The sequence below is a fragment of the Maylandia zebra genome, linkage group LG7, assembly GCF_041146795.1.
Source record: "Maylandia zebra isolate NMK-2024a linkage group LG7, Mzebra_GT3a, whole genome shotgun sequence".
NCBI lineage: Eukaryota > Metazoa > Chordata > Actinopteri > Cichliformes > Cichlidae > Maylandia > Maylandia zebra.
This window is the reverse complement of record NC_135173.1, coordinates 42,793,493-42,816,032: the sequence shown is the minus strand read 5'-3', so window position 1 is coordinate 42,816,032 and position 22,540 is coordinate 42,793,493. Positions and strand designations below refer to the sequence as shown.

Genomic DNA, 22,540 nt, shown 5'->3' with positions numbered 1-22,540 from the left:
CCAGGAACCGTGAATGTTATATTTAAAACTCGTGAAATAAAAGAAGGCAAAAGGGCATCGTAGCCTTCAGCGGAAGTAGCTTAGGTTGTTTGTTAGCATATAAAAGCGTTGCGTTAAATGCCTGCAGTTATCATTTCCTCCATGTGAAGCACGGGACCTGCGTGCTCAGCTGGATTGGTCCGTCAAAACATCGGTTCTCAGTCTGTTACAGTCTCCGTTTCTCAAACAGCTAGCTAGCTGTCGCAGGGCAGAAGCTACTCACACAGCAGACGAGGAAGGAGGGGGAGTCTTACATTTCTCACTTGTAGGCCTAAATAACACGCCAAGGTAAGGTTTTTGTTTGTTAAATCACACAGTATATATACAATTTTCTTTTTCTTTTTTTAAACGATTGCTTCCTGCATCTTTGCCAGCGGCTGTAGCATGAACGTTACTGGGACGTACTAGCATCACTGACTCCTTCATCCACAACATCTGTATCTTGCCAGATGAGGCAGCTGCTAACGTTAGCTGAGCTGGTTGGCTTAGAAGCTCAGAGCTAAGTTAGCTTAGACTTGAGACGGCGGTGACTTTGTGAACGCCCAAACAACACCGGAGCAGCTTAACCGCTTTGACATTTACAGTCGATGTAGCAGCTCTTATCTGTGGGTGTAAGTAACACGAAATCCGGTGGTGCCAGTTGCATGTGTTATTGTTTGTCGGTTATCTCAAAGATTGCTTGTGTGTTTGTGAAATTGCAGAGTCTCGGTTTAGTCTCAAATCTTCATGTTGGGCTCTGGTAACATCTAATGTTACCATTTTGGGAAGTTGCGCTGACATATTCTTGAGGAGAGAAAGCCTCTGATGGCACAGAGTCCCCGATGTTTTTTATTTTAGTTATCATTATGTTATTTTTTGTTTTGGAAAACCATTTAAAGTATATATATTTGACACATTTAACTCCTGGCATCACTCTACAGGAATAAATTGAACTTTAACTTTGATATAGTAGGTTTAGTGGTTATTTTATAAGGTTAGCCTTAACCTTTCAGTAGATACAGAGTAGAAATGTGTCGAAACACATTTAATGTGCTGGACCTTCATTCTGGAAAATGCCCTTTAAATTTACTTGTACCATATTATTTTTATAATTATAATTATAATAATAATAATTATTATTATTGAAATTCTTTGTTTTCATTCAGCAATTTATGTTTTGAAGCCTGGTAACAGAACTAGTACAATATGTGTACAAATTAAGTTTGTCCAATAGAGAGGTGAAGAGAGATAAGGTGCACACTTTAAATAATACACAAATAAATAAGTTAGAGTAAAAACAAAACAATAAGAAAATTAAAATCCAATTTAATAGGTTTAACATATTTTACCCATTAATTAATCCCATTAACCTGTTAATCCCAGTTTTCTTAATCCTTTAAATATCCCTTACTATCTCTGTCCCCTCTGTGGCGGGGGCCTCTTGTGTCATATCATTAAAACCGTTTAACACAGGGGTGGGCAACTCCAGGCCTCGAGGGCTGGTGTCCTGCAGGTTTTAGATGTGTCCTTGATCCAACACAGCTGATTCAAATGGCTGATATTTGATTTGTGCCATTGTAACGTAGGGCATGACTGATACATATTATCACAGAGTCTTTGTGGAGTTTGCATTGCTGCCCCTCCATGAATCCACTGGAGGGCTGTTAAAAGGTAGATCTTTTTCTCCACCATTGTCAAGTGCTTTCGTATCGAGGACCCTCAGATTGGTGGGTTTCTCTCTGTTGGATTGTCTTTATCTTGCAATAAAATGCAGCTTGCTATATAAATAAAATTGAAATAAATAAATTCAATTTAATGTCTGGGTCACCAAATGAGTTTTTCGGATTCTCCCTAAATTGTGCTGTGATTATGTGGCAACACTGCAGCTAAGTTGATCAAGGACAATAATTCCTCCATTTACAGGAGCTTATCTCTTGCACGGTGCCGGACATCGCTGACAGTGTAACCCTGTTGATCTTTTAATGAAGCTGGGGATCCTCCTCTGCTCCAGATGGCCCTGTGTTGTACTGGTATTTCCATAACACAGTGCCTGTGTTGTTATTAATGCTCTACATGGCTTGGACCCCCTGCAAGTTGTGATAAGTCCTCTCTTCCCCTCCCATCCTCTCCCGCTTAGATAGTGACAGGCAGGTCACATGATTTTTGTTATGATAAAAGGCACGGTATGGCATCTGGAGCTAGGCAGCATCTGTTGGTGTTTCTCGAGGCTCAAATCTGACTCCTTGTTCTTCGTCGTGCTGCTGTGATCCGCAGGGATCAGGGAAGTTTTGGGCTTTAGCCAGCAGTTCAGTCATTAATGATGCACAGTGTTTTTGTACAAAAATGAAATTGAAGTCTGTGCAGTTCTCTTGTGTCACAGAAACTTGGTGACCTTTGAGGTAGCGTATTTATCTTTAGTGCGAGGGAATTGGGAGTTTGCAGTTTCAAAAATGACTTTAGCAAATAGTGGATGCAAAATATTGTATCAAACCGAATCATCGTGATTTCAGCATTCAAGTACATCTCCTGCTGAAAACCCAGCCCTTCTAGGTAGGAAATGAGATTTGCAGTAATATTGTCTTGTCTGACTAACAGTTACAATGTCACGTTAGGAGTTTATGCCATCATCAACTGATGATACTGCATAAACACCCTTTTCTTTTTATGGAAACAGGCCTTGTTTTGTGTCATCTGTGTATCTGTAGGTCAAACTGGGTAAGTTAACACTCACTTCTAGTCGGAATACTTTTGTTTTAATGAATTAAAACCAACCAAAAAGTATCTGCTTTTAATAACATGTCAGAAGTTTTCAGAGGTCATGAAAGCCAGAGGTGTTAAATTGACTTGAGAAAGACGCAAATAAGCAACATTTATCCTCTACAGCAAAATTGAAATGAAAATGTTTCTGGTTTTGAAAATGTTTTAACATAACAGTTAAAAAAACATTTAAAAAAATCACAAGGGGGTAATTTAAGTGGCTAAATAGACTTGGCAGTTAAAACACCCAGCAATTTCAGTTCCTTCTTATTAAACTGTTATTCTGTAATGTGCAGCATTTCTTTTCCTCTTTTGTCAGTTTACATTACAATAGTACTGTATATATAGGTTGGCAGTGAAAGAAGAGAGCCCACCTGGAGTGGGTGTTTCTTCCCACACATGGTTCTCGCTCTTAGCTTGGCTGGATCTCCCACTGTCTTGCTTGCCTTATGGCTTCCCTTTGTTGTTTTTTTTCTCTGTATCTGTGAGGTTTACTCAGCTCCCACACACCGACAGTGCCACAATCCTGTCAAAACCATGACAGAAAATATAGGGGATCTGTCTGTTTCTTTTTCCTCTTCTCTTTTCTCCTGTCTCCATTTCTCTGTCACGTAATAGGCAAATAATAAACTGAGTGGATTTCAAGATGGAAATTAGCCTCTTTTAATTATGCAAGAAATGGTTTTGGTTAGATGCTTCACAGATAAAAATTAACCACCACGCTACTGTGTGCCCAACATCAAAAGCAGACTGCACCCATGCGTTTATAGATGCATTGTATCTGTAGTTTGCGATACTAGACGCGTTTGCCTGAATTAATTATCACCTAACAGAACGTGTGGGAAAATTTCTGCACCATGGATGTTTCTTATGGAAGCAGCCCTATCTGCTTATGTTTCAGAGCCAGTGAACAGCATCCCTGATTGTTTATCCCACACGTTTTCATTACACCCACAAGTTGGGTCGTGCTGCTCAGGCTCTGTGGATAATTGAACCTTACATGTAAATTTTACCATACTTTGTCACAGGATTTATGCCAGCCCTAAATTATTCTTGGCTGAAAAGAAACAGTCAACCTCTGTTTTTCTTAATTTCGGCTCCCAGTTCACAGTTTAAAGTTGTATGGCACCAGTTCAAAAACAGGGGAAGTATGCACCTTTTCAGTGAAGTTGGCTTACTGTGCATCAAGCTAAAATTATTAATAGTGGAACTGAAGTTTAGTAGTTTGTTTAATCTGGCTTCACCCAAATCACAGGTGAAGTGTAAGAGTAATGTCTAGTAGTCCAGGTGACTGTGCAGATGTTACTAGGAGAACTCTGGCAAAAGGGACTGTGTGAATAGGAAATTGCATCTTTTACAAACACATTATATTGCTATTGCTTTAATTAATATTTGCTGATGATGAGATAATGTGTAGATGTATTGCTTTGCACCTCAATAAAGATAATAAGGATATTTGTGTACTATGTGTTATTAGGTTGTATTCATTTTTTAATATATTTATTCCCCTAAATCCAAATCCAATTTATTGAATATATATATTTATTAGAGATGGACCGATCCGATATTACGTATCGGTATTGGTCCGATACTGATCTAAATTACTGGATGGGATATCGGAGAGAAATAAAAAATGTAATCTGATCCATTAAATATCACAAAGCACCTCACAAAACTAGTGACATAGTGTAACCTAGCTCATAACCTTAGCACGTTGGAGCAGTGTGCATCTCGTGATAGAGCGGCTGTGGCGTGCGAGACTTGTCCGGGGTCTGGTTGAGCATCTGGAGCCTCGCTACGTGCTCATAAACCAGCATTTCATCTCGGAGAAAGCTATCCTAGAGAAGTAAAGCAAGTGTGTAAGTTCATCTCTGAATGTTCGTAAAGCATTCCCACGTTAAGCTTAACAACCAATATATGGAGCGACTGCCTCTTCTCTCCCTCCCTCTCCTGTTGCTACTTCAATCATGAAACTGATCAATGATCAGCTGATCAGCTTTTCTGTCACGACTACCGTCTCTCTTGTTTGTTTATCGCCCACTTTGCGCCAGAAAGAGGAAACCAGCGGATAAACAACAGCAGCACGTTTAAGCTTGATAATCTGTTGTTAGAATTTATTTAATATTACTTTCTACACCAGGATCTTTTTCTATGTAGCTGACGGCTGGTAAGTGTGCAGGGGCGGATCTAGCAAAGCTTAGCCAGCGGGGCCGATAGGGCATGAACAGGGAAAAGGGGGCACAAAGACATACTTTTCCTTCTAATTGTCATTTCTAGCTTTTAATAAATAATTATCTGAATCTTACAGTCAAAGTTTTCGTCTGATGTAAAATGTATAGAAATCCATTATTGTATATAGTAACTATTAAGTCAAATTTATAACCTAGAAAGCTGCAGTACTTTTTTATTTGCAATTCTGTTGAATAAAGATGTTGAATCTATTTAATTATTGTAGAAAAATTATTGACTTATGTGCATTTTAAAAATTTTTTATTTTCTTTTACACGTGCTTTAAATTAAAGTCCATTACGTCAGTTAAGCATTATGAGGGTGGGGGGTGGTTCCCTATTTTTATTTTTTATTTTTTTGCTGGGAGTTGGCAACCCTATTAGTTAGGTTGTTTAATATTTCCACTAAGCACTCTTTAAAATACCAGAATAGGGAGGATGGTGTAGGTTTAACTTTATTAGATTGATCAGTATTGCTGAACTATGAAATATTTTGGGTGCAGTGTATTTTTTTGCATATAGGTAAAAAAAAAATAGCTTTAGTGTTTTGGGTTTTTTTTAAACTTGAGTATGAACTTATACAAAATGCAGCAAAATATTTAAAAAAACATTTTATTGATTATGAAATACCCTATATTGGATTTATATCGGTATCGGCAGATATCCAAATTTATGATATCAGTATTGGTATCAGACATAATAATACTAAGTGCAATAATCCTTTCTGTCATCGTTGTATTTTTACTCAGTTGTATATAGTATTTGTATTTGTATTCTATTTTTATCTTATTGTATATTTATTTTATTTTATTCTACTGTATATAGTATTTTATTTTATTCTATTCTGTACAGTTGTGTACTGTATTTATTCTTATTGTATTCTAATTTTTGCCTCATAACTTTTGCACTGTCCACTCCTGCTGTGACAAAACTAATTTCCCACGTGTGGGACTAATAAAGGTTATCTTATCTTATCTTATCTTACATAAAAAAGTGGTATCGTGCCATCTCTAATATTTATATAAATAAATATAAATATACTTGAACGTAGTGAAAATATCTTGAAAGTTGAGTGGTTTTGAATCTTAACAAGCAATCACCGTGAATCATTTGCATGATTGCAGACATAATTATAGATTAAAGGTTACAAGGTTCAGAGTACAACCTCTGGGATAGTGTAAGAACGGACTATCTGCAGCATACTCTAGGAGATGGTCATAATAAAAAAGAAAATAACACAGAAGTTGTAAGGGTGTGAAGTATTAATCACATGCACTTTCTCATTTTTTAGTTTGCTGTCATAGATTAAGAGACATTCCCCATACGTTCCCATCTGATGGAGCACTGGTTGGCAGTCTTTGTGAAGAGGCACCATGTTTCCTTGTCATGTAACCCCTTGGCCATCTGCTGAGCCTCCAGCCTCTTGCAGCAGTCATGCAAATCCAATGCAACCCTCTCAGCCCTTGCCTGATCTACTGTGCAGCTGTCCTGCCCCACCTTTAAACACCCACTCTGAGACACCCTCGCCGGATCCAATGGAGTCCCTAATTGTCGTAACAGAGTATGAACCCAGCCGACCGCCTGGAGAGGCTGGGGAGGAAGAGGTAAGAGCAACAAAGGCAAGGGTTCATGCTAGAGATGTTGATGTCTACTGTATGAAGTGTAAGGTTTAGCAGGATTTTACATATAACAATCTTTGTCTAGTAGAACCGTAAGTACATCAAGGTGCAGGTGAATAGAGGATATGAAGTGGATGATTAGTAAGTAAGAGAAGTATAAACCATTCAAATCCATCTCATGTCAGGTAGAAGAAATGGACAGTTCAGAGACGCCGGAGCCAGCTTCCTCTGTGGCAGCACCTTTCCGGACTCCATCCTGTGACCTTCTGTCTCATACAGTTGGTCGGCCAGAAGCTCTACTACCCGGAAGCCAAGAGCAAAGGGGAAGGTTAAACTTTTCAGACAGGAAACTCTCTCTGCAGGAGCGCTCACAAACAGCAACCTCACCCTGTAGCTCACCAGGACTTAATGGGCGCTATATTTATCCATCGTTACCGTACTCCCCCATCACGTCACCTCATTCTTCTCCACGCCTGCCCCGCCGGCCCACTGTGGAGTCCCACAGTGTTTCCATCACAGACCTCCAGGTATGATTAAGCATTAAAGCTAATTTAGTTTCAGTTTTAATGGTATAAGGATTTTGTAGCTTGCAATGTGTTTCAGCCTGCGTTAAATGGAGAAAATATAGCTAAATCAAATTAATCGTGCTATATAATAAGTGTTAGCCATATTGGTAGCAGTAGTTTAATATCTACCACAAGTGCTAAGTCAGTATGAGTTATAATGAGGTTGCAGCATATGCCATAATATTTTGGTTATTATGTAATTTTTGCACCATGTGACTCATTGTATTCCCTTCAGCATTGTGTATTGCATAAACCATTACACATGGATAACCTAACTAATGACACAGAGCGAGGCACTAAAGTGCCCCACACATGTTAGTGTGTCATAAGTAATACCACAGCTGTCTGACAGTAAGAACTACATGTGCATTTGTCTTAAAATCAGCAGCAAAGTGATAAAGAGCAAGCTTTGTGGACACAAAGGTAAGGTTTTATAGTCCAAGTAGATGTAGCTGTGTAGCTGTTACATGTAGTTGTAGTTAGGATTTTTCAGAGCAGCAGGCTGAAGAGACATTTTGCTTTCTCAGAATTACATATTGATAGTGATAAAGGTTAATTAGGTGAAATATTTAGAGATATCCTGCAGATATGTCTTGCAGTCTAGAGAGGAGCAGTCAAATAAATGACATTTAGAAATGTGTTTTAATGATGTGTGGGACAGCCTTTGGAATGGGAGCCAAGACTGTAATATCAATAAGCTCCAACTTTATTAGCTCTGCCCTTCATACTGAAGAAAATCTATTGAATTTTTCCCTATTCTTACTCCTTTTCTCTCTCTCACAGGCTTTGTACTGCTAAGCTGTCTTTTTGACGCTCTTCAAAATATCCTAGCACAAACACACACACCAAGCTCTTAATGACAATGGCGAAGAGAAGTATCAGGAAGAGTAGTACAACTGCCTAAATCTTGACGATATCTACATGAGATCTACATGATGTTAGATTAACCCTTTCACTTATCATTCTACTTTAACAATGCATTTGACTGAAAAGCCTTCACACATCTGTCAGCTCCTCTCTGTTGTTCAAAACAAAAAAATGGAAAAATGTTTAGATTAGCAGCTCTACCATAATTTACTGTGATTCTGTCATTGTGTACTGGTACTTTAAGGTGTCCTTGGGAGTTTTGAAAAGATAGTTTTCAAATATATATACATTTTTCTTTGTGATTTATCCATTCTTGTCTTTGATGAGTCCTGTTGATTACAGTTGAATTTATTATTGATTAGAAGTGAAATTTGATTTAAACTGGATTGCATAAAAAATGAGTAATTGTCCTGATTTAGAGGGCAGCAAATCAGTGGCTGGTATGAAGAAATGTATTAAAAAATGTTAATGGAGAGAAAGTGTTAAAGGCAAATTTGAGGTTCAAGACAACATTCAGGCAGATTTTGTAGGAATACTCATGATGATGTGACGATTGTTTTCTTTTTTCCCCTCTCTCGCTCCCTCTTAAAGGACTGTGTTCAACTCAACCAGTACAAGCTGAAAGATGAGATTGGAAAGGTACCATGAGAGACAGCTCACTGATTGCTCCCTTTCACTGACTCTTCCATTTTCTCCTCCCGTCCGCCTACTGCATGTCTGTCAAGTAGCACACATCATCAAGGACAGTCTCTGATATCCTCCTTCCCGGCTGTCCTCATTTCCCAAACTCTGTGTAAACCACGAGGCCATGGGAGAGTTGGAAGATGGATGAGAGGCTGGTAAAAATAGCACTCTCTAAGGGTTGTGCAAGGCTTGGAGAGTGTGTGTGTGTATGAGTGAGTGGGTGGGTGTGCCTATATGAATGTTTTAGATTGTGGGCATCGTTAAGGCAGAATGTGTGTGTATTTCCGTATGTAGGTAGACCTTTTAATGTGTGCGCTTTTGAGCACAGTGGAGACAGTTAAAGCCTCTTTGAATTGTTGGAGAAACTTGTGTTATCAGTTTATCTCCGGGACTGTAGGATGAGCTGTGTGCTGTCTCTCCAATCTGCAATCTGCTCCCCCAGCAGGAACCGACACTGCCCTCTCTCTCTCTCTCTGTTTGTTTTTGTTCGTACACACAGGCTTGTAATTAGGCCTACTTTTTATCCTGAATTTCCTGTGTGTGGGCGGGGAAGCTTGATAGCATAAACCAGATCCAGTTTCCTTAATTAGCCTGAAATCAAAAATGAAAGAGAGAGAGGAGCGATGATTTGAAATTTCTCTGTTCTCATTTTGAAGCAGCCCACTCAATTCCCTTGTGTGTTTGTGTATTTATTCCTGTGTGTATCTATGTATTCCTTTGCATTTGCGTTACACTTTTAGTGTCACATTAAGAACTAACTGCTTAATATATATATATTAGTGCTGTCAGCGTTAATCTCGTTAAAATGACGGGGCGATCCGCGCTAACTCGCTAATGGAGATTTGCCGCATTAATGTGGTTATGGGGTTAACGTCATTTTAACGAGAGTAACGCTGACAGCACATATATATATTTATTTATTCAGATTTTTCCCTCATGTTTTCTTTTTTGCTTGTTTCCGGACAGGGCTCCTATGGTGTTGTCAAGTTGGCTTACAATGAGGATGACAACACATACTATGTGAGTTTGTAATGCACATGCGAGTCCAGATGTGATTTATTTCCTTATCACAGGTCAGGCGACCGCTGGTTAACTTTGCAATAATCAACCCCTCTTGTAATATTTACTGGTGTGATTTGATGTGGAGCCTCTGCATGTGAACATGTCTCCAGATAATTGAGCTCATCGACTAATGTAATAACACATCATTTCAGGCTTTTGTGTTTTTGCCGTTCTTGATTATTGCTGCAGTTCACATTAAGCTGCATGATAGCGATTGACAACGACAAAGGGATTATTTTAATATTCCTCCCGAGTGACAAAGGCCCCGTGTCGCATTCAGTGATTATATCATTGACATAATAACTGAGGGCATTTAAGTTATTAAAGAATAGGGAAATATTCACCAAACAATGCCGCTGTTACACACCATGCTTTCTCTTCAAGTCTGATACAAATTCCTGTCAACCTTGGCAGTTTTTGAAGACATAATCTGGTGGAGAGAGAGACATTGGTCAGAAAGATCTGTCTAGACCAGGGATAGATACAGTTGTGTCAGTGTCTGCACAGTCAAGAACTGGCTCTCAAATAAAAGAAAAAGAAAGTACAATTCAACAGTATGTCAACAATGTTTACGCAAGGGAAATCACAAGAAACTGTTGGTCCACTTCCACACATCTTGGAATGCAGACATGGATAAGAGCTCCCAAAGCTCACAGGTGGGAGACTTGCGTGTATCCGCATCGCAGGGCATCTCTCAGCTGTTGTGCTCTTATCGTCTGCCCAACTTGTAGTCAGCTTTCTTCCTTTCCTCTGGGTCAGAGAGGTTGCGCTCTCAATCGCTATCGGGTCAGCTGAGGCACATGACTCCACCCTGCCACCCAGACTTCTCGTTAACCCCTGTCGGCACCTCCAGACGAAATTTGATGTTTGAAAACACTGTGTAGTGAATGGAGTTGGGCTTTCTTTATGACATGTAACCACTTAAATACCAAACTTGATAGACGGTGTAGTGCAGTTGAAATGCTGTTTAATGTAAATGTGCAGAAAATGTGTCTGTTACGGCTCAGATTTCAATCATTTCACACCACGATTGAGGAAAGCTGTCTACAGTGACAGCAGTGACAAACACACCAAGCATTTTCAAGCTACAGAATTTCTAGGTTTAGGGTGCAAGTGTAAGAAACCTGTAAGCATGCTGCTGTTTATCTTTTCTTTGGCTTTCTTGGCTGCTGGACTCTTTCTGTTTCTCTTAACCTGTTGCAACCCAACTAAGTTTCCCTCTCTGTGCTGTAGGCGATGAAGGTGCTTTCCAAGAAGAGGCTGATGAGGCAGGCAGGTTTCCCACGTAAGTAAGGGCCATATTTCTGTGTAAGGTCTCAGTCATCCAGTTCATGGTAATCTAAAGAGCTTGGAAAGAAAAGCGACTGGACTTCTTTAAGTTTCTTGAAGACACTTCTCATCTGAGGAGCTTCTTCAGTTCTCAAAACCAATGGTGGAGCGTCCCAGGTATTTAAACCCGAGTGGAAGTTCTCCCTTAAGAGGGTTGTTGACCTGCTGTTGATCATGTGTCTCATCACATGGCCAAGGTGTTAAAAAGCTTCTCGGATGAGAGATGAAACATCTTCAAAAAGTCAGCTTCTTTCCAAGTTTCTTAGATTCAGGGCCAGAGCAGAGCATCTGTAATGTCTGTAATGATAATGTTAATGTTAACAGAACATACCAATACTTAGGATTTGACTCTATCTTTATCCTGTCCCTCTACCCTTCCCATATTGTCCCCTGTTTCCTCCATCAGGGAGACCTCCTCCTCGTGGGGCAAGAGCCGCTCCCGAGGGGCCTGCCCAACCTAAAGGGCCGCTGGAGCGAGTCTATCAAGAGATTGCCATCCTTAAAAAGCTTGACCACCCTAATGTAGTCAAACTAGTAGAAGTGAGTAATCTTGTAAAACATGTGGATATTTTCATTTGATCTCTTAAGGATTACTTATTGGTATTACGCTAATTTTAAACAAGTTAAGAAAGGAAAGGAAACAGCAATGGCATTTTGAAGAACCTTAAAATGTACATAAATTGTGTTAGACTGTAAAGCTATCTTTCTACTCTATGTATTCTTATTAGAAATTCCACCGAAGGTATATTTAACTTTGCCTGGTACAAAAGATCAAAAGATGATCTGTTGTGTATCTGTGTTCACACATTTCCATTCCTCTTCAATGTGGTGCCAGGTTTTGGATGACCCCGGTGAGGACCATCTGTACATGGGTATGTTGTGGCCAGACAACAACACATCACAGCAAGCATAAAACAAAGTCAATTTTAACCTCATCTTTAAAAGATGTGTTTTGTTTTTTTTTAGTTTGCTTGTCCTCACTAACCTCCTTTGTTTTCTGTTACAGTGTTTGAGCTGGTGAAGCAAGGGTAAGCTAAGCCTCTTATATGATTGTGACACTGGAATGAGCCCAGTCTCATTAGTTATGATTGGTAATTGAGTGTGTTTGTGTGTGTACCTGTTGATGTTGTACCGTGTGTATCTAGGGCTGTGATGGAGGTGCCGACTGATAAGCCTTTCAGCGAGGACCAGGCACGTTTTTACTTCCAGGATCTTCTCAGGGGAATCGAGTACTGTGAGTTTTCAAAACCTCCTGCTACTCTTCCACCTACCCTGTGACTACATTAGTGTTTATTACGCATGTGTAGATAGATTTAATCTGACTTGCAAAGTGAATTAATTTTACTCAACAGATTTTATGTTGTTAACCCACCAAGATGGCCAGCACTGTGTACAACATCAAAATGGCTCATTAAACAAGTTTACCTTGGTCACGCCGACTGTGACAGTTGTTCTAGTCTTGAAATGTTGTTTTTTTCAGTTTGTACAAAATAAAGCACTCAGTGGACACTTTATTAGGTACACCTTACTAATACTTGGTTGGACCCCTTCATGCCTTCAGAACTAATCTTATTCTTCATGACATAGATTCAACAAGGCGATTAATAAAGGTGTGTGGAAGAAATCCAAGTAGATCATTGGTTTCTGAAATATTTAGACCAGCCCATCTGGCACCAACGACCAGGCCACGTTTAAACTCACTCAGATCACTTTTCGTCTCCGGACTCCATTCTTCGGTTGGACCTTCAGCGGGTCTTCTTGACCATGTCTACATTGCTAAACAGTACTGGGTTGCTGCCATCGGCTGATTAAATGTTTGTGTTAACGAGCAGGTTATCAGGTGTACCTAACAAAGTGGTTGGTGAGTGTATACTTGTCAGATTTAGAGGCACTAATTTCAAAAGCTGAATATCTTTTTCATTATTGTTTGGACAAAATTCTGAGATTCAGTTTTTCATTTTATTTTTTCCTTGCTCATATAACTTTGTATATATTCATATGACATCACCTTTGCATTCTGGTAGCCCAGGTTTTTCTGACCAGGTGAACTAATAATAGCACAAATACAGCTTAGACCATAGATCTGAAATTGTGTTGCGTCATTTCTTTAATTCAGTCTTCTCTTTGGAGAAAAATATCAGCCAGAGATGTTTTTCCCATACTAATAGTTTTGTTTAAAAATTAGCTCATTACAGTGATGTTGCATAGTATCAGCATGTCCTTATAGAGATAAAAGTCTGCTAATGCTTTCCATTAGAATTATGATTGTGGTAAGAAGATGAAGCTCTGATTGTACAATCAAGTGCTGTCCTCCTACAGCTCTTCCCTGCCATTTACACAAGGCCTTTGTCTGAGCTGCTCTTGACTCTAGCAACACTCCACAAAGTTCATTTCACATAATTTCAGCGGCTCTTAATGCATATCAGTGCAAGCAGGGATGGACACAAAAACAGTCTGGAGTCATTTGGAAAGGAAAGTAGGCTTGTTTTAGTCATGGTGCAGGTAGATTAGTTAAAAACAGTTTAAATAATTAAGGCACACTTAACTCTCATTTTCACATCTTAACCAGGTAGTGTGGACATAATTTATCATCATTTACCAAACGTCTTGCTGGCTGTCTAACTACACTACCAGAGATTTTTCTTCACGAGTCCAAGCCATTAAAAAAAATGGTCAAGCCGTTTTTCACCATTAGAACATCTTAATTCTGCCATAAAGTGAATACTACGAATGTGACCCGATTGCGATAATAAAGTTTGTTCGTTTTTTCTGTTAATAGTACATTACCAGAGGATCATCCACAGAGACGTCAAACCGTCGAATCTGCTGGTGGGAGAAGATGGACACATCAAGATTGCAGACTTTGGAGTTAGTAACCAGTTTGAGGGAGCTGACGCCCTGTTGACCAGCACAGTTGGAACTCCTGCTTTTCTTGCTCCTGAAACGCTCTCTGAGACCAGAAAGAACTTCTCTGGAAAGGTGAAGCAGTATTCGGCTAACTAGTGCCCTCTTGGGATGACTTTCAGAAATGCAAGAACTTTTGTTTTTGATTTTCTTTTTCCATTAAAATGTTCCTGCTTTCCAAACATTTATGAAATTTTGAATCTCAGCTACCCAACAATCATTTTCACATCAAATTAAACCTGTTTTGCTTTTCTGCTAAGGCTTTGGATGTTTGGGCCATGGGAGTGACACTGTATTGCTTTGTCTTTGGAGAGGTGAGTTGGGGAAAAAACATTAACATTTTTTTGGTACTAGTGATCTGCTAAAATCGACACACTTTTTTTGTATTCACAGTGTCCATTTATGGATGAGCGCATTCTCAGTCTTCATCAAAAAATCAAGACACAACCCGTGGTGTTACCAGAACAGTAAGTTCTGCCTTGCTCTTTTAACAGATGGCTGTTCCCAGTGTTTATTGTATAAATAGCATATTTATTAAATTAAATACACAATTTTGGCACTTTCTCAATAACATATTTACTCAGTTGTCTAATTAGTTTTTGTTACAACAGTGCCGACATATCAGATGATCTCAAGGATTTGTTATTGAAAATGCTGGACAAGAATCCAGAGACCAGGATAACGATCCCACAGATTAAGGTAAACACACGGGTAGCTGCCGGTGGCCGTGTGTCATGTTTAAATATCACACACACACAAAATGTCAAAAGGATTATTGTTCTTTTGTTTGGACATTACAGTCTTTTATGTCATTAAATTCATAAATCAACTGTTTGTGAAGTATAATCTATAGCAGTTTACATATATTTATAGATATGAATGAATAGCTTACGTTGATCTAACAAGTATAATTTTGCACTTAGATTCAGCCTGAGTAAATTTTTACTGTTGTGCCTCCAAAGACACTGTCTAAGTTTATATGTGTGGCACATAATCTGATTACTCAAAGAACTCCTTTGTTTGCCTTGTGCTTGTGTCCAGGTACACCCATGGGTGACAAGGCATGGTGCTGAGCCACTTCCCCCTGAGGACGATAACTGCTGTATGCTTATTGAAGTAACCGAGGAGGAAGTGGAGAATTCTGTTAAACACATCCCCAGCCTGGCAACAGTGGTGAGTTTGTGAACAATGTTTGTCTCACAAAAGCATTAAAAACATTACAGTCACTTCAGACCCTAATTTGCTTTTCTCTTGGTGTCATAACAGGAAATATCACATTTGGGTATCATTTATGGGCAACTCGGCTACAATGAAAGAGTAATAAAAAGTACCAGAGAGAACGAATGCTCCATCAGGAGCAAAAGATTATTTCTTAGCAAATTTGCATTAGTATAAATTAGCTTAATTACTTAGTACAACAGAGTGTTTTAGCAACTTATGAAATGGAACCCAGCAAAGTTGCAAAGAGTAGAGGTAGTGAAGGTAGATAAGTTTAAATACTTGGGGTCAACCATCTAAAGTGCAGGCGAAGAAGACCGTGCAGGCAGGGTGATGTGGGAGATAAATATCATGGGTGATTTGTGACAGAAGGATAGCAGCAGGAGGGAAAGGGCAGGTTTATAAGACGCTAGTGAGACCTGCTATGATGTATGGTTTGCAGAGTTAATTTCGAGATTTTCCCTAGGAGAGACCGGGAATAGGAATAAGCACATCAGAGGCAGAGCTCAGGTTGAGTGGTTTGGAGACAGAGTTAGAGAGGAAAGGCTGGGATGGTTTGGACACGTGCAGAGGGGGATAGTGAATATATTGGACGAAGGATGTTAAAGATGGAGCTGCCAGGCAGGAGGAAAAGCGGAAGACCTCAGGGAAGGTTTATGGATGTAATGTAGGAGGACATGTTGAGCGTTGGTGTGACAGAAGAGGAAGCTAGGGATAGGGTGAGATGGAGGCAGATGATCCGCTGTGGCGACCCCTAAGGGGAGCAGCCGAAAGACGAAAAAGAATTTCAGTCACATTGCACCATCCCACAGCTGAGGCACTGCACCTACTCAGTTCCTCTTTCAACACTTTGAGCTACAGCAGATGCATGACTCATTTTTTCAAAAAAAAGATTTTCTTTAGCTGCATTAATTAATGTTGTTTAACATTTTTGTTTGACTTTTAACTTAAAAAAAGTTAAAAGTCACAAATGGAAAATACATCTGACTTCCAAATTCATCAGATCTACCACGACATTGCCATCTGTTATCACAGCAGAAACATTTTCTTAAATATGAATTACATATTAATGATATAGTGGTTTTTGATGAGTACTGCATACTGTTTTGTAGGACAATAACATCTAGGAGAAATCAGTTCTTTAGCTGTGTTCTCATTGATAGGGCTCTAAAATGAAGGACATTTTTAAAATGTATAAAATTGAAGCTTTTCATCTTTACATTATTAAGTACTGTTTACTTTTTTGAAGATCCTGGTAAGAACTATGCTCAGGAAGCGATCCTTCGGAAACCCCTTTGACTGGGGCCGGAAGGAGGACCGCAGCAGTTTGTGTCCTCCAGGGCAAACCCTCACGTAAGCACTGTTTACAAAAACACTACAGTTTCTAAACTCTAAAGAAAAAGGCAGCAGCAGAGCCAGCCGAGGCTTGCCGAGTAGTTTGTCTGAAAGACTGTTGGTGTTATTTCTCTCCCCCTTCTCCTGCCCTGTAGGAAAGGCAGAGCAGGCAGTGTGAGATACTGCTACATTCATTGTAACCAAAAAAGGTAAATAATGCTGGCATAGTTCTTGCCTGCTGTAATGCTGTTTAAGTGGTCACGAGAATATTTTAAGACCCGCTGGCATGATATAAGCAGCTGTCTCCCAGTATGGTGGTGATGGTCAAATACTCCTGTGCATCACATTTGTTAACTAACCTCTGGTGGTTTGGGGATGTCTGGAGAAGCCTTGTTAGGGAATGTTGAGCTTCACTTAAGAACCTTCAGTACCTGCAATCCAATTTCCTGTCGTTATCTGTGTCTGAGGGTGCTTTTGGTGTAGTATGAACTGTGTAGCGGGGAAATACTGTAAATATGTCATTCAATTAGGCATTCATATAATGGAAGATAAATTAGGACGCACATAAGCTACTGAGTGTAAACAAAACTACGCGAACAGCGGGTGACCAGCTGATACACAGAACGATGTCCTTTATCACAGAGGGTTCATTAGGTTATTAGGTTTTTTTCTGGGTTGACCCACAAAACAAAACAAATTAAAGAAGCATTTTAAAAGTCAAGTCATAATAAAAAGCATTTTTGTCCACACTCAGTTCATCATGGGCCAAGAGCATCCATTTATCTTCATGTGTTTTTACTTTCCCTTGCATGAAGCAGTCTTGACATTTAATGAAAGGACATGTCTGTAAATTAATGCCATCTTTACTTTTTTAAGATATTGTTTCCCCGCTTTCACCAGTTTTTGTTTTTTCAACCTTTCCTGGGGCTCTCCTTCACCGTATCTGCTGTAGAAATGAACTCGGTGTACTCTGCCATGTAACAGCTAAATGGTTGCTTTGACTTAGTAAACAGGGCTTAATAGTATCTGATTATTTTCTCTGTTCAGTGAAATAGGAATGACAGCGAGCCTACAGCACTGCTATAACTAACGCTGCCTCTCTGCTGTGTTACTTAGGAAACAGGAAAGCGGTGACGGGATGAGAAGTATGAACCTGCCCTACGTGGGAGAGGATGAGACTCTTTCCTGATGCGGGAGGTTTAATATGCACGCTGGCATCTGGCTGCCTGCAATCACACAGCACAAAACCCCTTTACTCACAGTTTTATACTTGCAGCCCACACATCATTTCTTGGGAGGTGGTCGAGTGTGGCAGACACTAACAAAAGGGAGGAAATAATGCTCTAAGGCACTTTGATGATCACTTTCTAAGCTTTTATTCTGTCCTGTCCTCTTACACAGTTTAATTTAAGGTTATGGGACTTAAACTGTAACATGGAAACCATCCAAGGGTGGAGCATCCTCCTTTACTTTCAACCTTCGCCCCCTTCTGCCTGGCCCACTCCTTCTCCTACCCTGCATGCTCTTATAGTCCTAGCATGCTTTGTCTCAGGCTTCAGCTGTACAGTTTCGGGTTTTATCATAGTCTAGCCACTTGTGTTTCAGGTATACGGGACGAAGGAATATTTGGAGGGGGGTTTTGGGTGGGGGGCAGGATGGTTGTCTTCACCATCACCACCAACAATTAAATAAGCAGTTTTCTTAAAAACGATTGTCTGGTTCACTCTGCTTCGTGGTAGCAGTGCCCAGTTTGGTAACACATTTTAGAGTGAAGTATCTATAGAATTTACCCAAAATGGGGAAAAAAAGGAGAGTGAAAAAATGTTTACTTCACCGAATGCATGTGTTTACTTTCCCAATGCAAACACTGTATAAGCTATTTCTAAACAGTTACATTGTTGTACAGCCATTACTTTTGTTTTTTTTCTCATTTACTACAATCAATAGCTTTCAGAAAGCTTTAATACAGTTGATATAGTGCTTTGTGAATAATAACATTCATTGCTGCATACAAGAGGGCATAAAAAAGTCATCCTTCCTCTTTCCTTGTTTTAAAGATCTAGTGCTTCTGGTGAATCTTTTTAAGATGTACAATTATGTGATTTTTAGGTGTTTGCTATAAATCCTGCGTGAAGGTGAAGGTGAGCTACTACCTGATGTGTTTGGGGGAAAACACAACGTGTTAGTTCTAAATGATTCTGTAGGTTAAACGTGTTGTTGAAGCTGTAAATCGGTCTGTTTAGACAAAAACGGGCTTTGTGGTCGGATCCTGAGCGTCACATGATTTCACTGTGTTCACGTATTTGTTTCACTTCTCCAAGTTGAGGTCTGTATGCAGACAAATTAAACAGAAAATCACAATTGAACCTCAAGCTTAAAACAACAACAACAAAAAACTTGTGAATGTTTTTACTAGTTTTGTTTGTTTTTGTATTGTAGGAGGTACCGATATTATGTTAAAACTGCACATTTCAAAGTCATTTTGTAAACTATGATAAATTGAAATAAATAAATAAATAATGCTGATCTATTAGAGATGGCTGCTGAAGTGAGTCTAAAATGGAAGCATAGTGCAAGTGCAGACTTTTTGTACAAATCTATGCATGGCATATTGTCGAAGTGTTGAACTTAGAAACATTTCTCATGTTTGGTCTGGGCTGTAGACAACTCTGCAAATATTTCAACTTTTAAAGTAGGTTTGTTTTTGTTTTGTTTTTTTTATTAACGAGCTTCATTTTCAGTCCTAAAGCATTAAGTTATTTATGCCTCAGCAGTAAAAGGCTGATGGGGGTTGTCGTCACCCTGCCAGGACGCTCAAGTTTATTAATGCGATAACTTGAGAATGAAGCGACGTAGGAGTTTCAGATTGTAGCTACTAAAAATCTCTGACGGGTTTAAATCTCAGTGATCTTGACCTCAAGGTCAGAGGTCAAGTTTTCTGAAATGTAAATGTGATAACTCGAGAACAAGATGACGTAGGATTTTGAAATTCAGACCACAGGTGCATCTAGTAGGAGGCTGAGGGGTACCACTGGCCACTGCCAGTATTTCTTTTTCCTCCCACACTTTTGTACATTTTGTTGAGCCATCATTGTTTCCCTCATCAGTGTGTCTTTAGTTAACTTAGCGTATTAGCACGATATTGAAAGTAGTTATTACATTCAATGCTTCCACACACTAATTACTTCAGCACTAACGTGTTGAATGTATGAGAAAGGGACTGGAATCTTTTTGTATGTACTTCTTCTTGCATGTCACTCTGAACTGTACTGTATGTCTGTTTTTTAAGACGAGTACTATGCACATGGTGTAACTTTATGGTGCAACGGTACGCCCTGTCAGATACCTGTCATGTACACCGTCCACACCCACCGAGTTGAATCGAGAGGGCTGTATGTGGTTAATTAGTTTTGCTCATGTATCTTTTTTTTTCCCCCCAAAAAAGATATCCACCTTAGAGCGTAGGGACATGCACTTTGGTTTTAGACTTCCAATAAGGTTAAAATTAGTTTTGAAGTGTAATTTCGGTGAAGATATCCAACAAATAATAACGTTTATCTTCAGTTTGCTCTGGATTGTGGACTGTTACCACATAGTTGTAACATAGTGCACCTACTGTAAGTTGCTGTTAACTGTCAGATTAATTTGTTGTCATGAACATAAGAAGACAGATGCATTTCCTTTGGTGTGAATATTTTCCATAACCAACAAGAGTAAAGTGAGCTACTGTTTGAGTGTGAATGTGGGGTGCAAGTCACAAAAACAACTGTATGATAAATATTTTATACAGTATTTAAACTTGTAGCTGGTTTCATTAGACCTGCCCATTGTTGCCAGAATGGTCAGGCTAAGTGATTAACCTTTATTGTTCACACAATTTTGCATTCTGTAGTGTAATTAATTTTATTAAGAGCTTTTGGGGGGGGTGGGCTCTTTTCCTCCTAAATGCATGCTAACTACTGAACACATACCACTGTATTGTCATAGCATGAGAGGTCCTTTACATCAAATGGGACCTTTAAAGTAAATATTCTCTACATACCTGTACCTTGTTCATAATTTGAATAAAGTATAATTGCCTTTCTGTGATGTTGTGGATTGAGTTATTGATGCAGTTGCGGAGGTAGACCACTAGTCTGTGCTGTGCACCAGAACATACTGTGATTCTTGAGAGGCTTACGGTAATATCACATTGTGCTCTTTGTATGTGTGTAATGCACAGCGGGAGCAACATTTCTGCATCTACCATATCCTTACAAACACTTAAACACTGTCGTGCTTTAATTCAGCAATTCACGTATACACATTTCATGTGCTCAGCACGCTCGTGGACGGTTATTTTTCAAAAATGGGGTTTAGTTAATAGGAAATCTGCATGTGAATCCTGAAAGTAATTTGTCCTGCTTTATTTGTCAAAAAAAGACTAAAGATAAAACAACACAAATCTGACCTCGTAAAGAACATGTCAACAAGAAATGCTAAATGATCAAATGGCACTTCTTCAGGAATTCTATGCAGGATTTACGGTTTAAAAGTGTCCAAGACCGTTTACAAAACATTTTCATTGACCGTAATGCTAGATGACAGACGAAGAAGTCACTTTGATAAGTGATTTTCTCTGTACACCGCCACCAAAGCATATTTCAGATCAAAAAATCAAGATGTGAACGTTAATTTGAGGCATTAAATTAAAGATTAGATTAATGGCCTGGCGAAGCCAGCTGCCTTGATATTTCATGACAAATTAAGAGGATAAAAGACCTGCAGTTGATTCCAAGTATTGAACTTCCCTTTCTGTCTATGGTAACTCTTTATGTGAGGTCCGATTAGAGTCAGTGCACGTGAAGGGATTGTTTTCCACTAGTGTTTATTGATGATGTGAATGTTGATAGAAGTAACAGGATGAACTGTGAAGTGTACAGAGCTATACTCTCTGCTCAGATTCAGTCACTTGCTGCAAAACTGATCTGACAGTGGAATGGATAATGACCCAAAGCAAACTGCAAAAGAGTGTCTAAAGGCAAAGGAAATGGAACATTTTTCAACAGACAAATCAGTCACCTGATCGAGCCCACAAACAATCAGCAACCAAGTATATGTTAACCAACTATAACCAAGTAACCAACTATACTTATATTTAAAACGATGTTTGTTAGCCTCTAAAAATTGGGAGTCTTTGTATAGAAATGGATACAATTCCTCAACAGTGAATGCTTTTGTTCAGTCTGATTTACAATCCTCTGTAGTTGTTCACAGTGGTAAAATTAGCTGCTGGACTTAACCATGCTTGGAGACCAGCGTCCATTTAGAAAATGTCCAGTGATTTGATATCTTTTACAGAGTTAGAGATGCATCATTCATATGATTAATGAATAACTCTGATTTCAGAATTCATATATGCCCAAACCTGCAGTTTTTGTGAAACTTTTTTAGTTATGTTTCCATTACAGATCATAAACCTGACATCGACTTAGTTGTTGTTACTGACCCTTGTTTCACTATCGTGTAAACTCACCTTCAGAATCTAAACTCCAGTGGAGGCTTTAAAACATTTAGGGAAATAAAGTGTCACACTGACCTCTTGTGTGAATTTAATTGTATTGCAGTTGCCCACGTGAAAAGACAAACTTTATTTTGGAAAGTTGTTTGTCACGACTGAGGTGGTGGTGAAAATTCATTCACGAGGGAGGTTTCTATTTAAACGCTCATCTCTGATTTTGTTGATGTTTACACTCGGATCAATGTTAGCTAAAAGTCTCAATTTAACATTAAAAATACAAAATATTAAACTAGAACAACAGAAGAATCAATTGTTTCTGCTTATACTATGATTAGAAAACATTTTACTGTTGATATCAAAAGAAGAAAGAAATGTGAAACTTCGACCGTTCTACAAGCAGTCGTGAACTTCAAAACATAAATGCATAAGTATCCAAAGGGCAGTTTTGAAATG

At 39.1% G+C, this 22,540-nt stretch overlaps 1 protein-coding gene across 4 annotated transcripts; it reads left to right on the top strand.

Moving 5' to 3' along the window:
• Nucleotides 1–20,671, top strand: camkk2 (calcium/calmodulin-dependent protein kinase kinase 2). 4 transcript variants are annotated; one of them, XM_004538262.5, is made up of 18 exons: nt 1–327; nt 6,295–6,607; nt 6,808–7,149; nt 8,647–8,694; nt 9,706–9,759; nt 11,035–11,086; nt 11,537–11,670; nt 11,966–12,002; nt 12,137–12,158; nt 12,276–12,364; nt 13,910–14,109; nt 14,295–14,348; nt 14,428–14,501; nt 14,646–14,733; nt 15,076–15,207; nt 16,502–16,605; nt 16,743–16,796; nt 17,704–20,671. In XM_004538262.5, the coding sequence occupies exons 2-18, from the start codon at nt 6,377–6,379 to the stop codon at nt 17,774–17,776; spliced, it is 1,788 nt and encodes a 595-aa protein (XP_004538319.1). In that variant the 5' UTR covers nt 1–327; nt 6,295–6,376; the 3' UTR covers nt 17,777–20,671. The 4 variants fall into 4 exon arrangements, with proteins under 4 accessions (XP_004538319.1, XP_004538321.1, XP_004538320.1 ...); XM_004538263.6 differs by lacking the exon at nt 1–327 and adding an exon at nt 401–650; XM_004538264.5 differs by lacking the exon at nt 16,743–16,796 and having other exon boundaries at nt 2–327.
• The last annotated feature ends 1,869 nt before the right edge of the window (nt 20,672–22,540 follow it).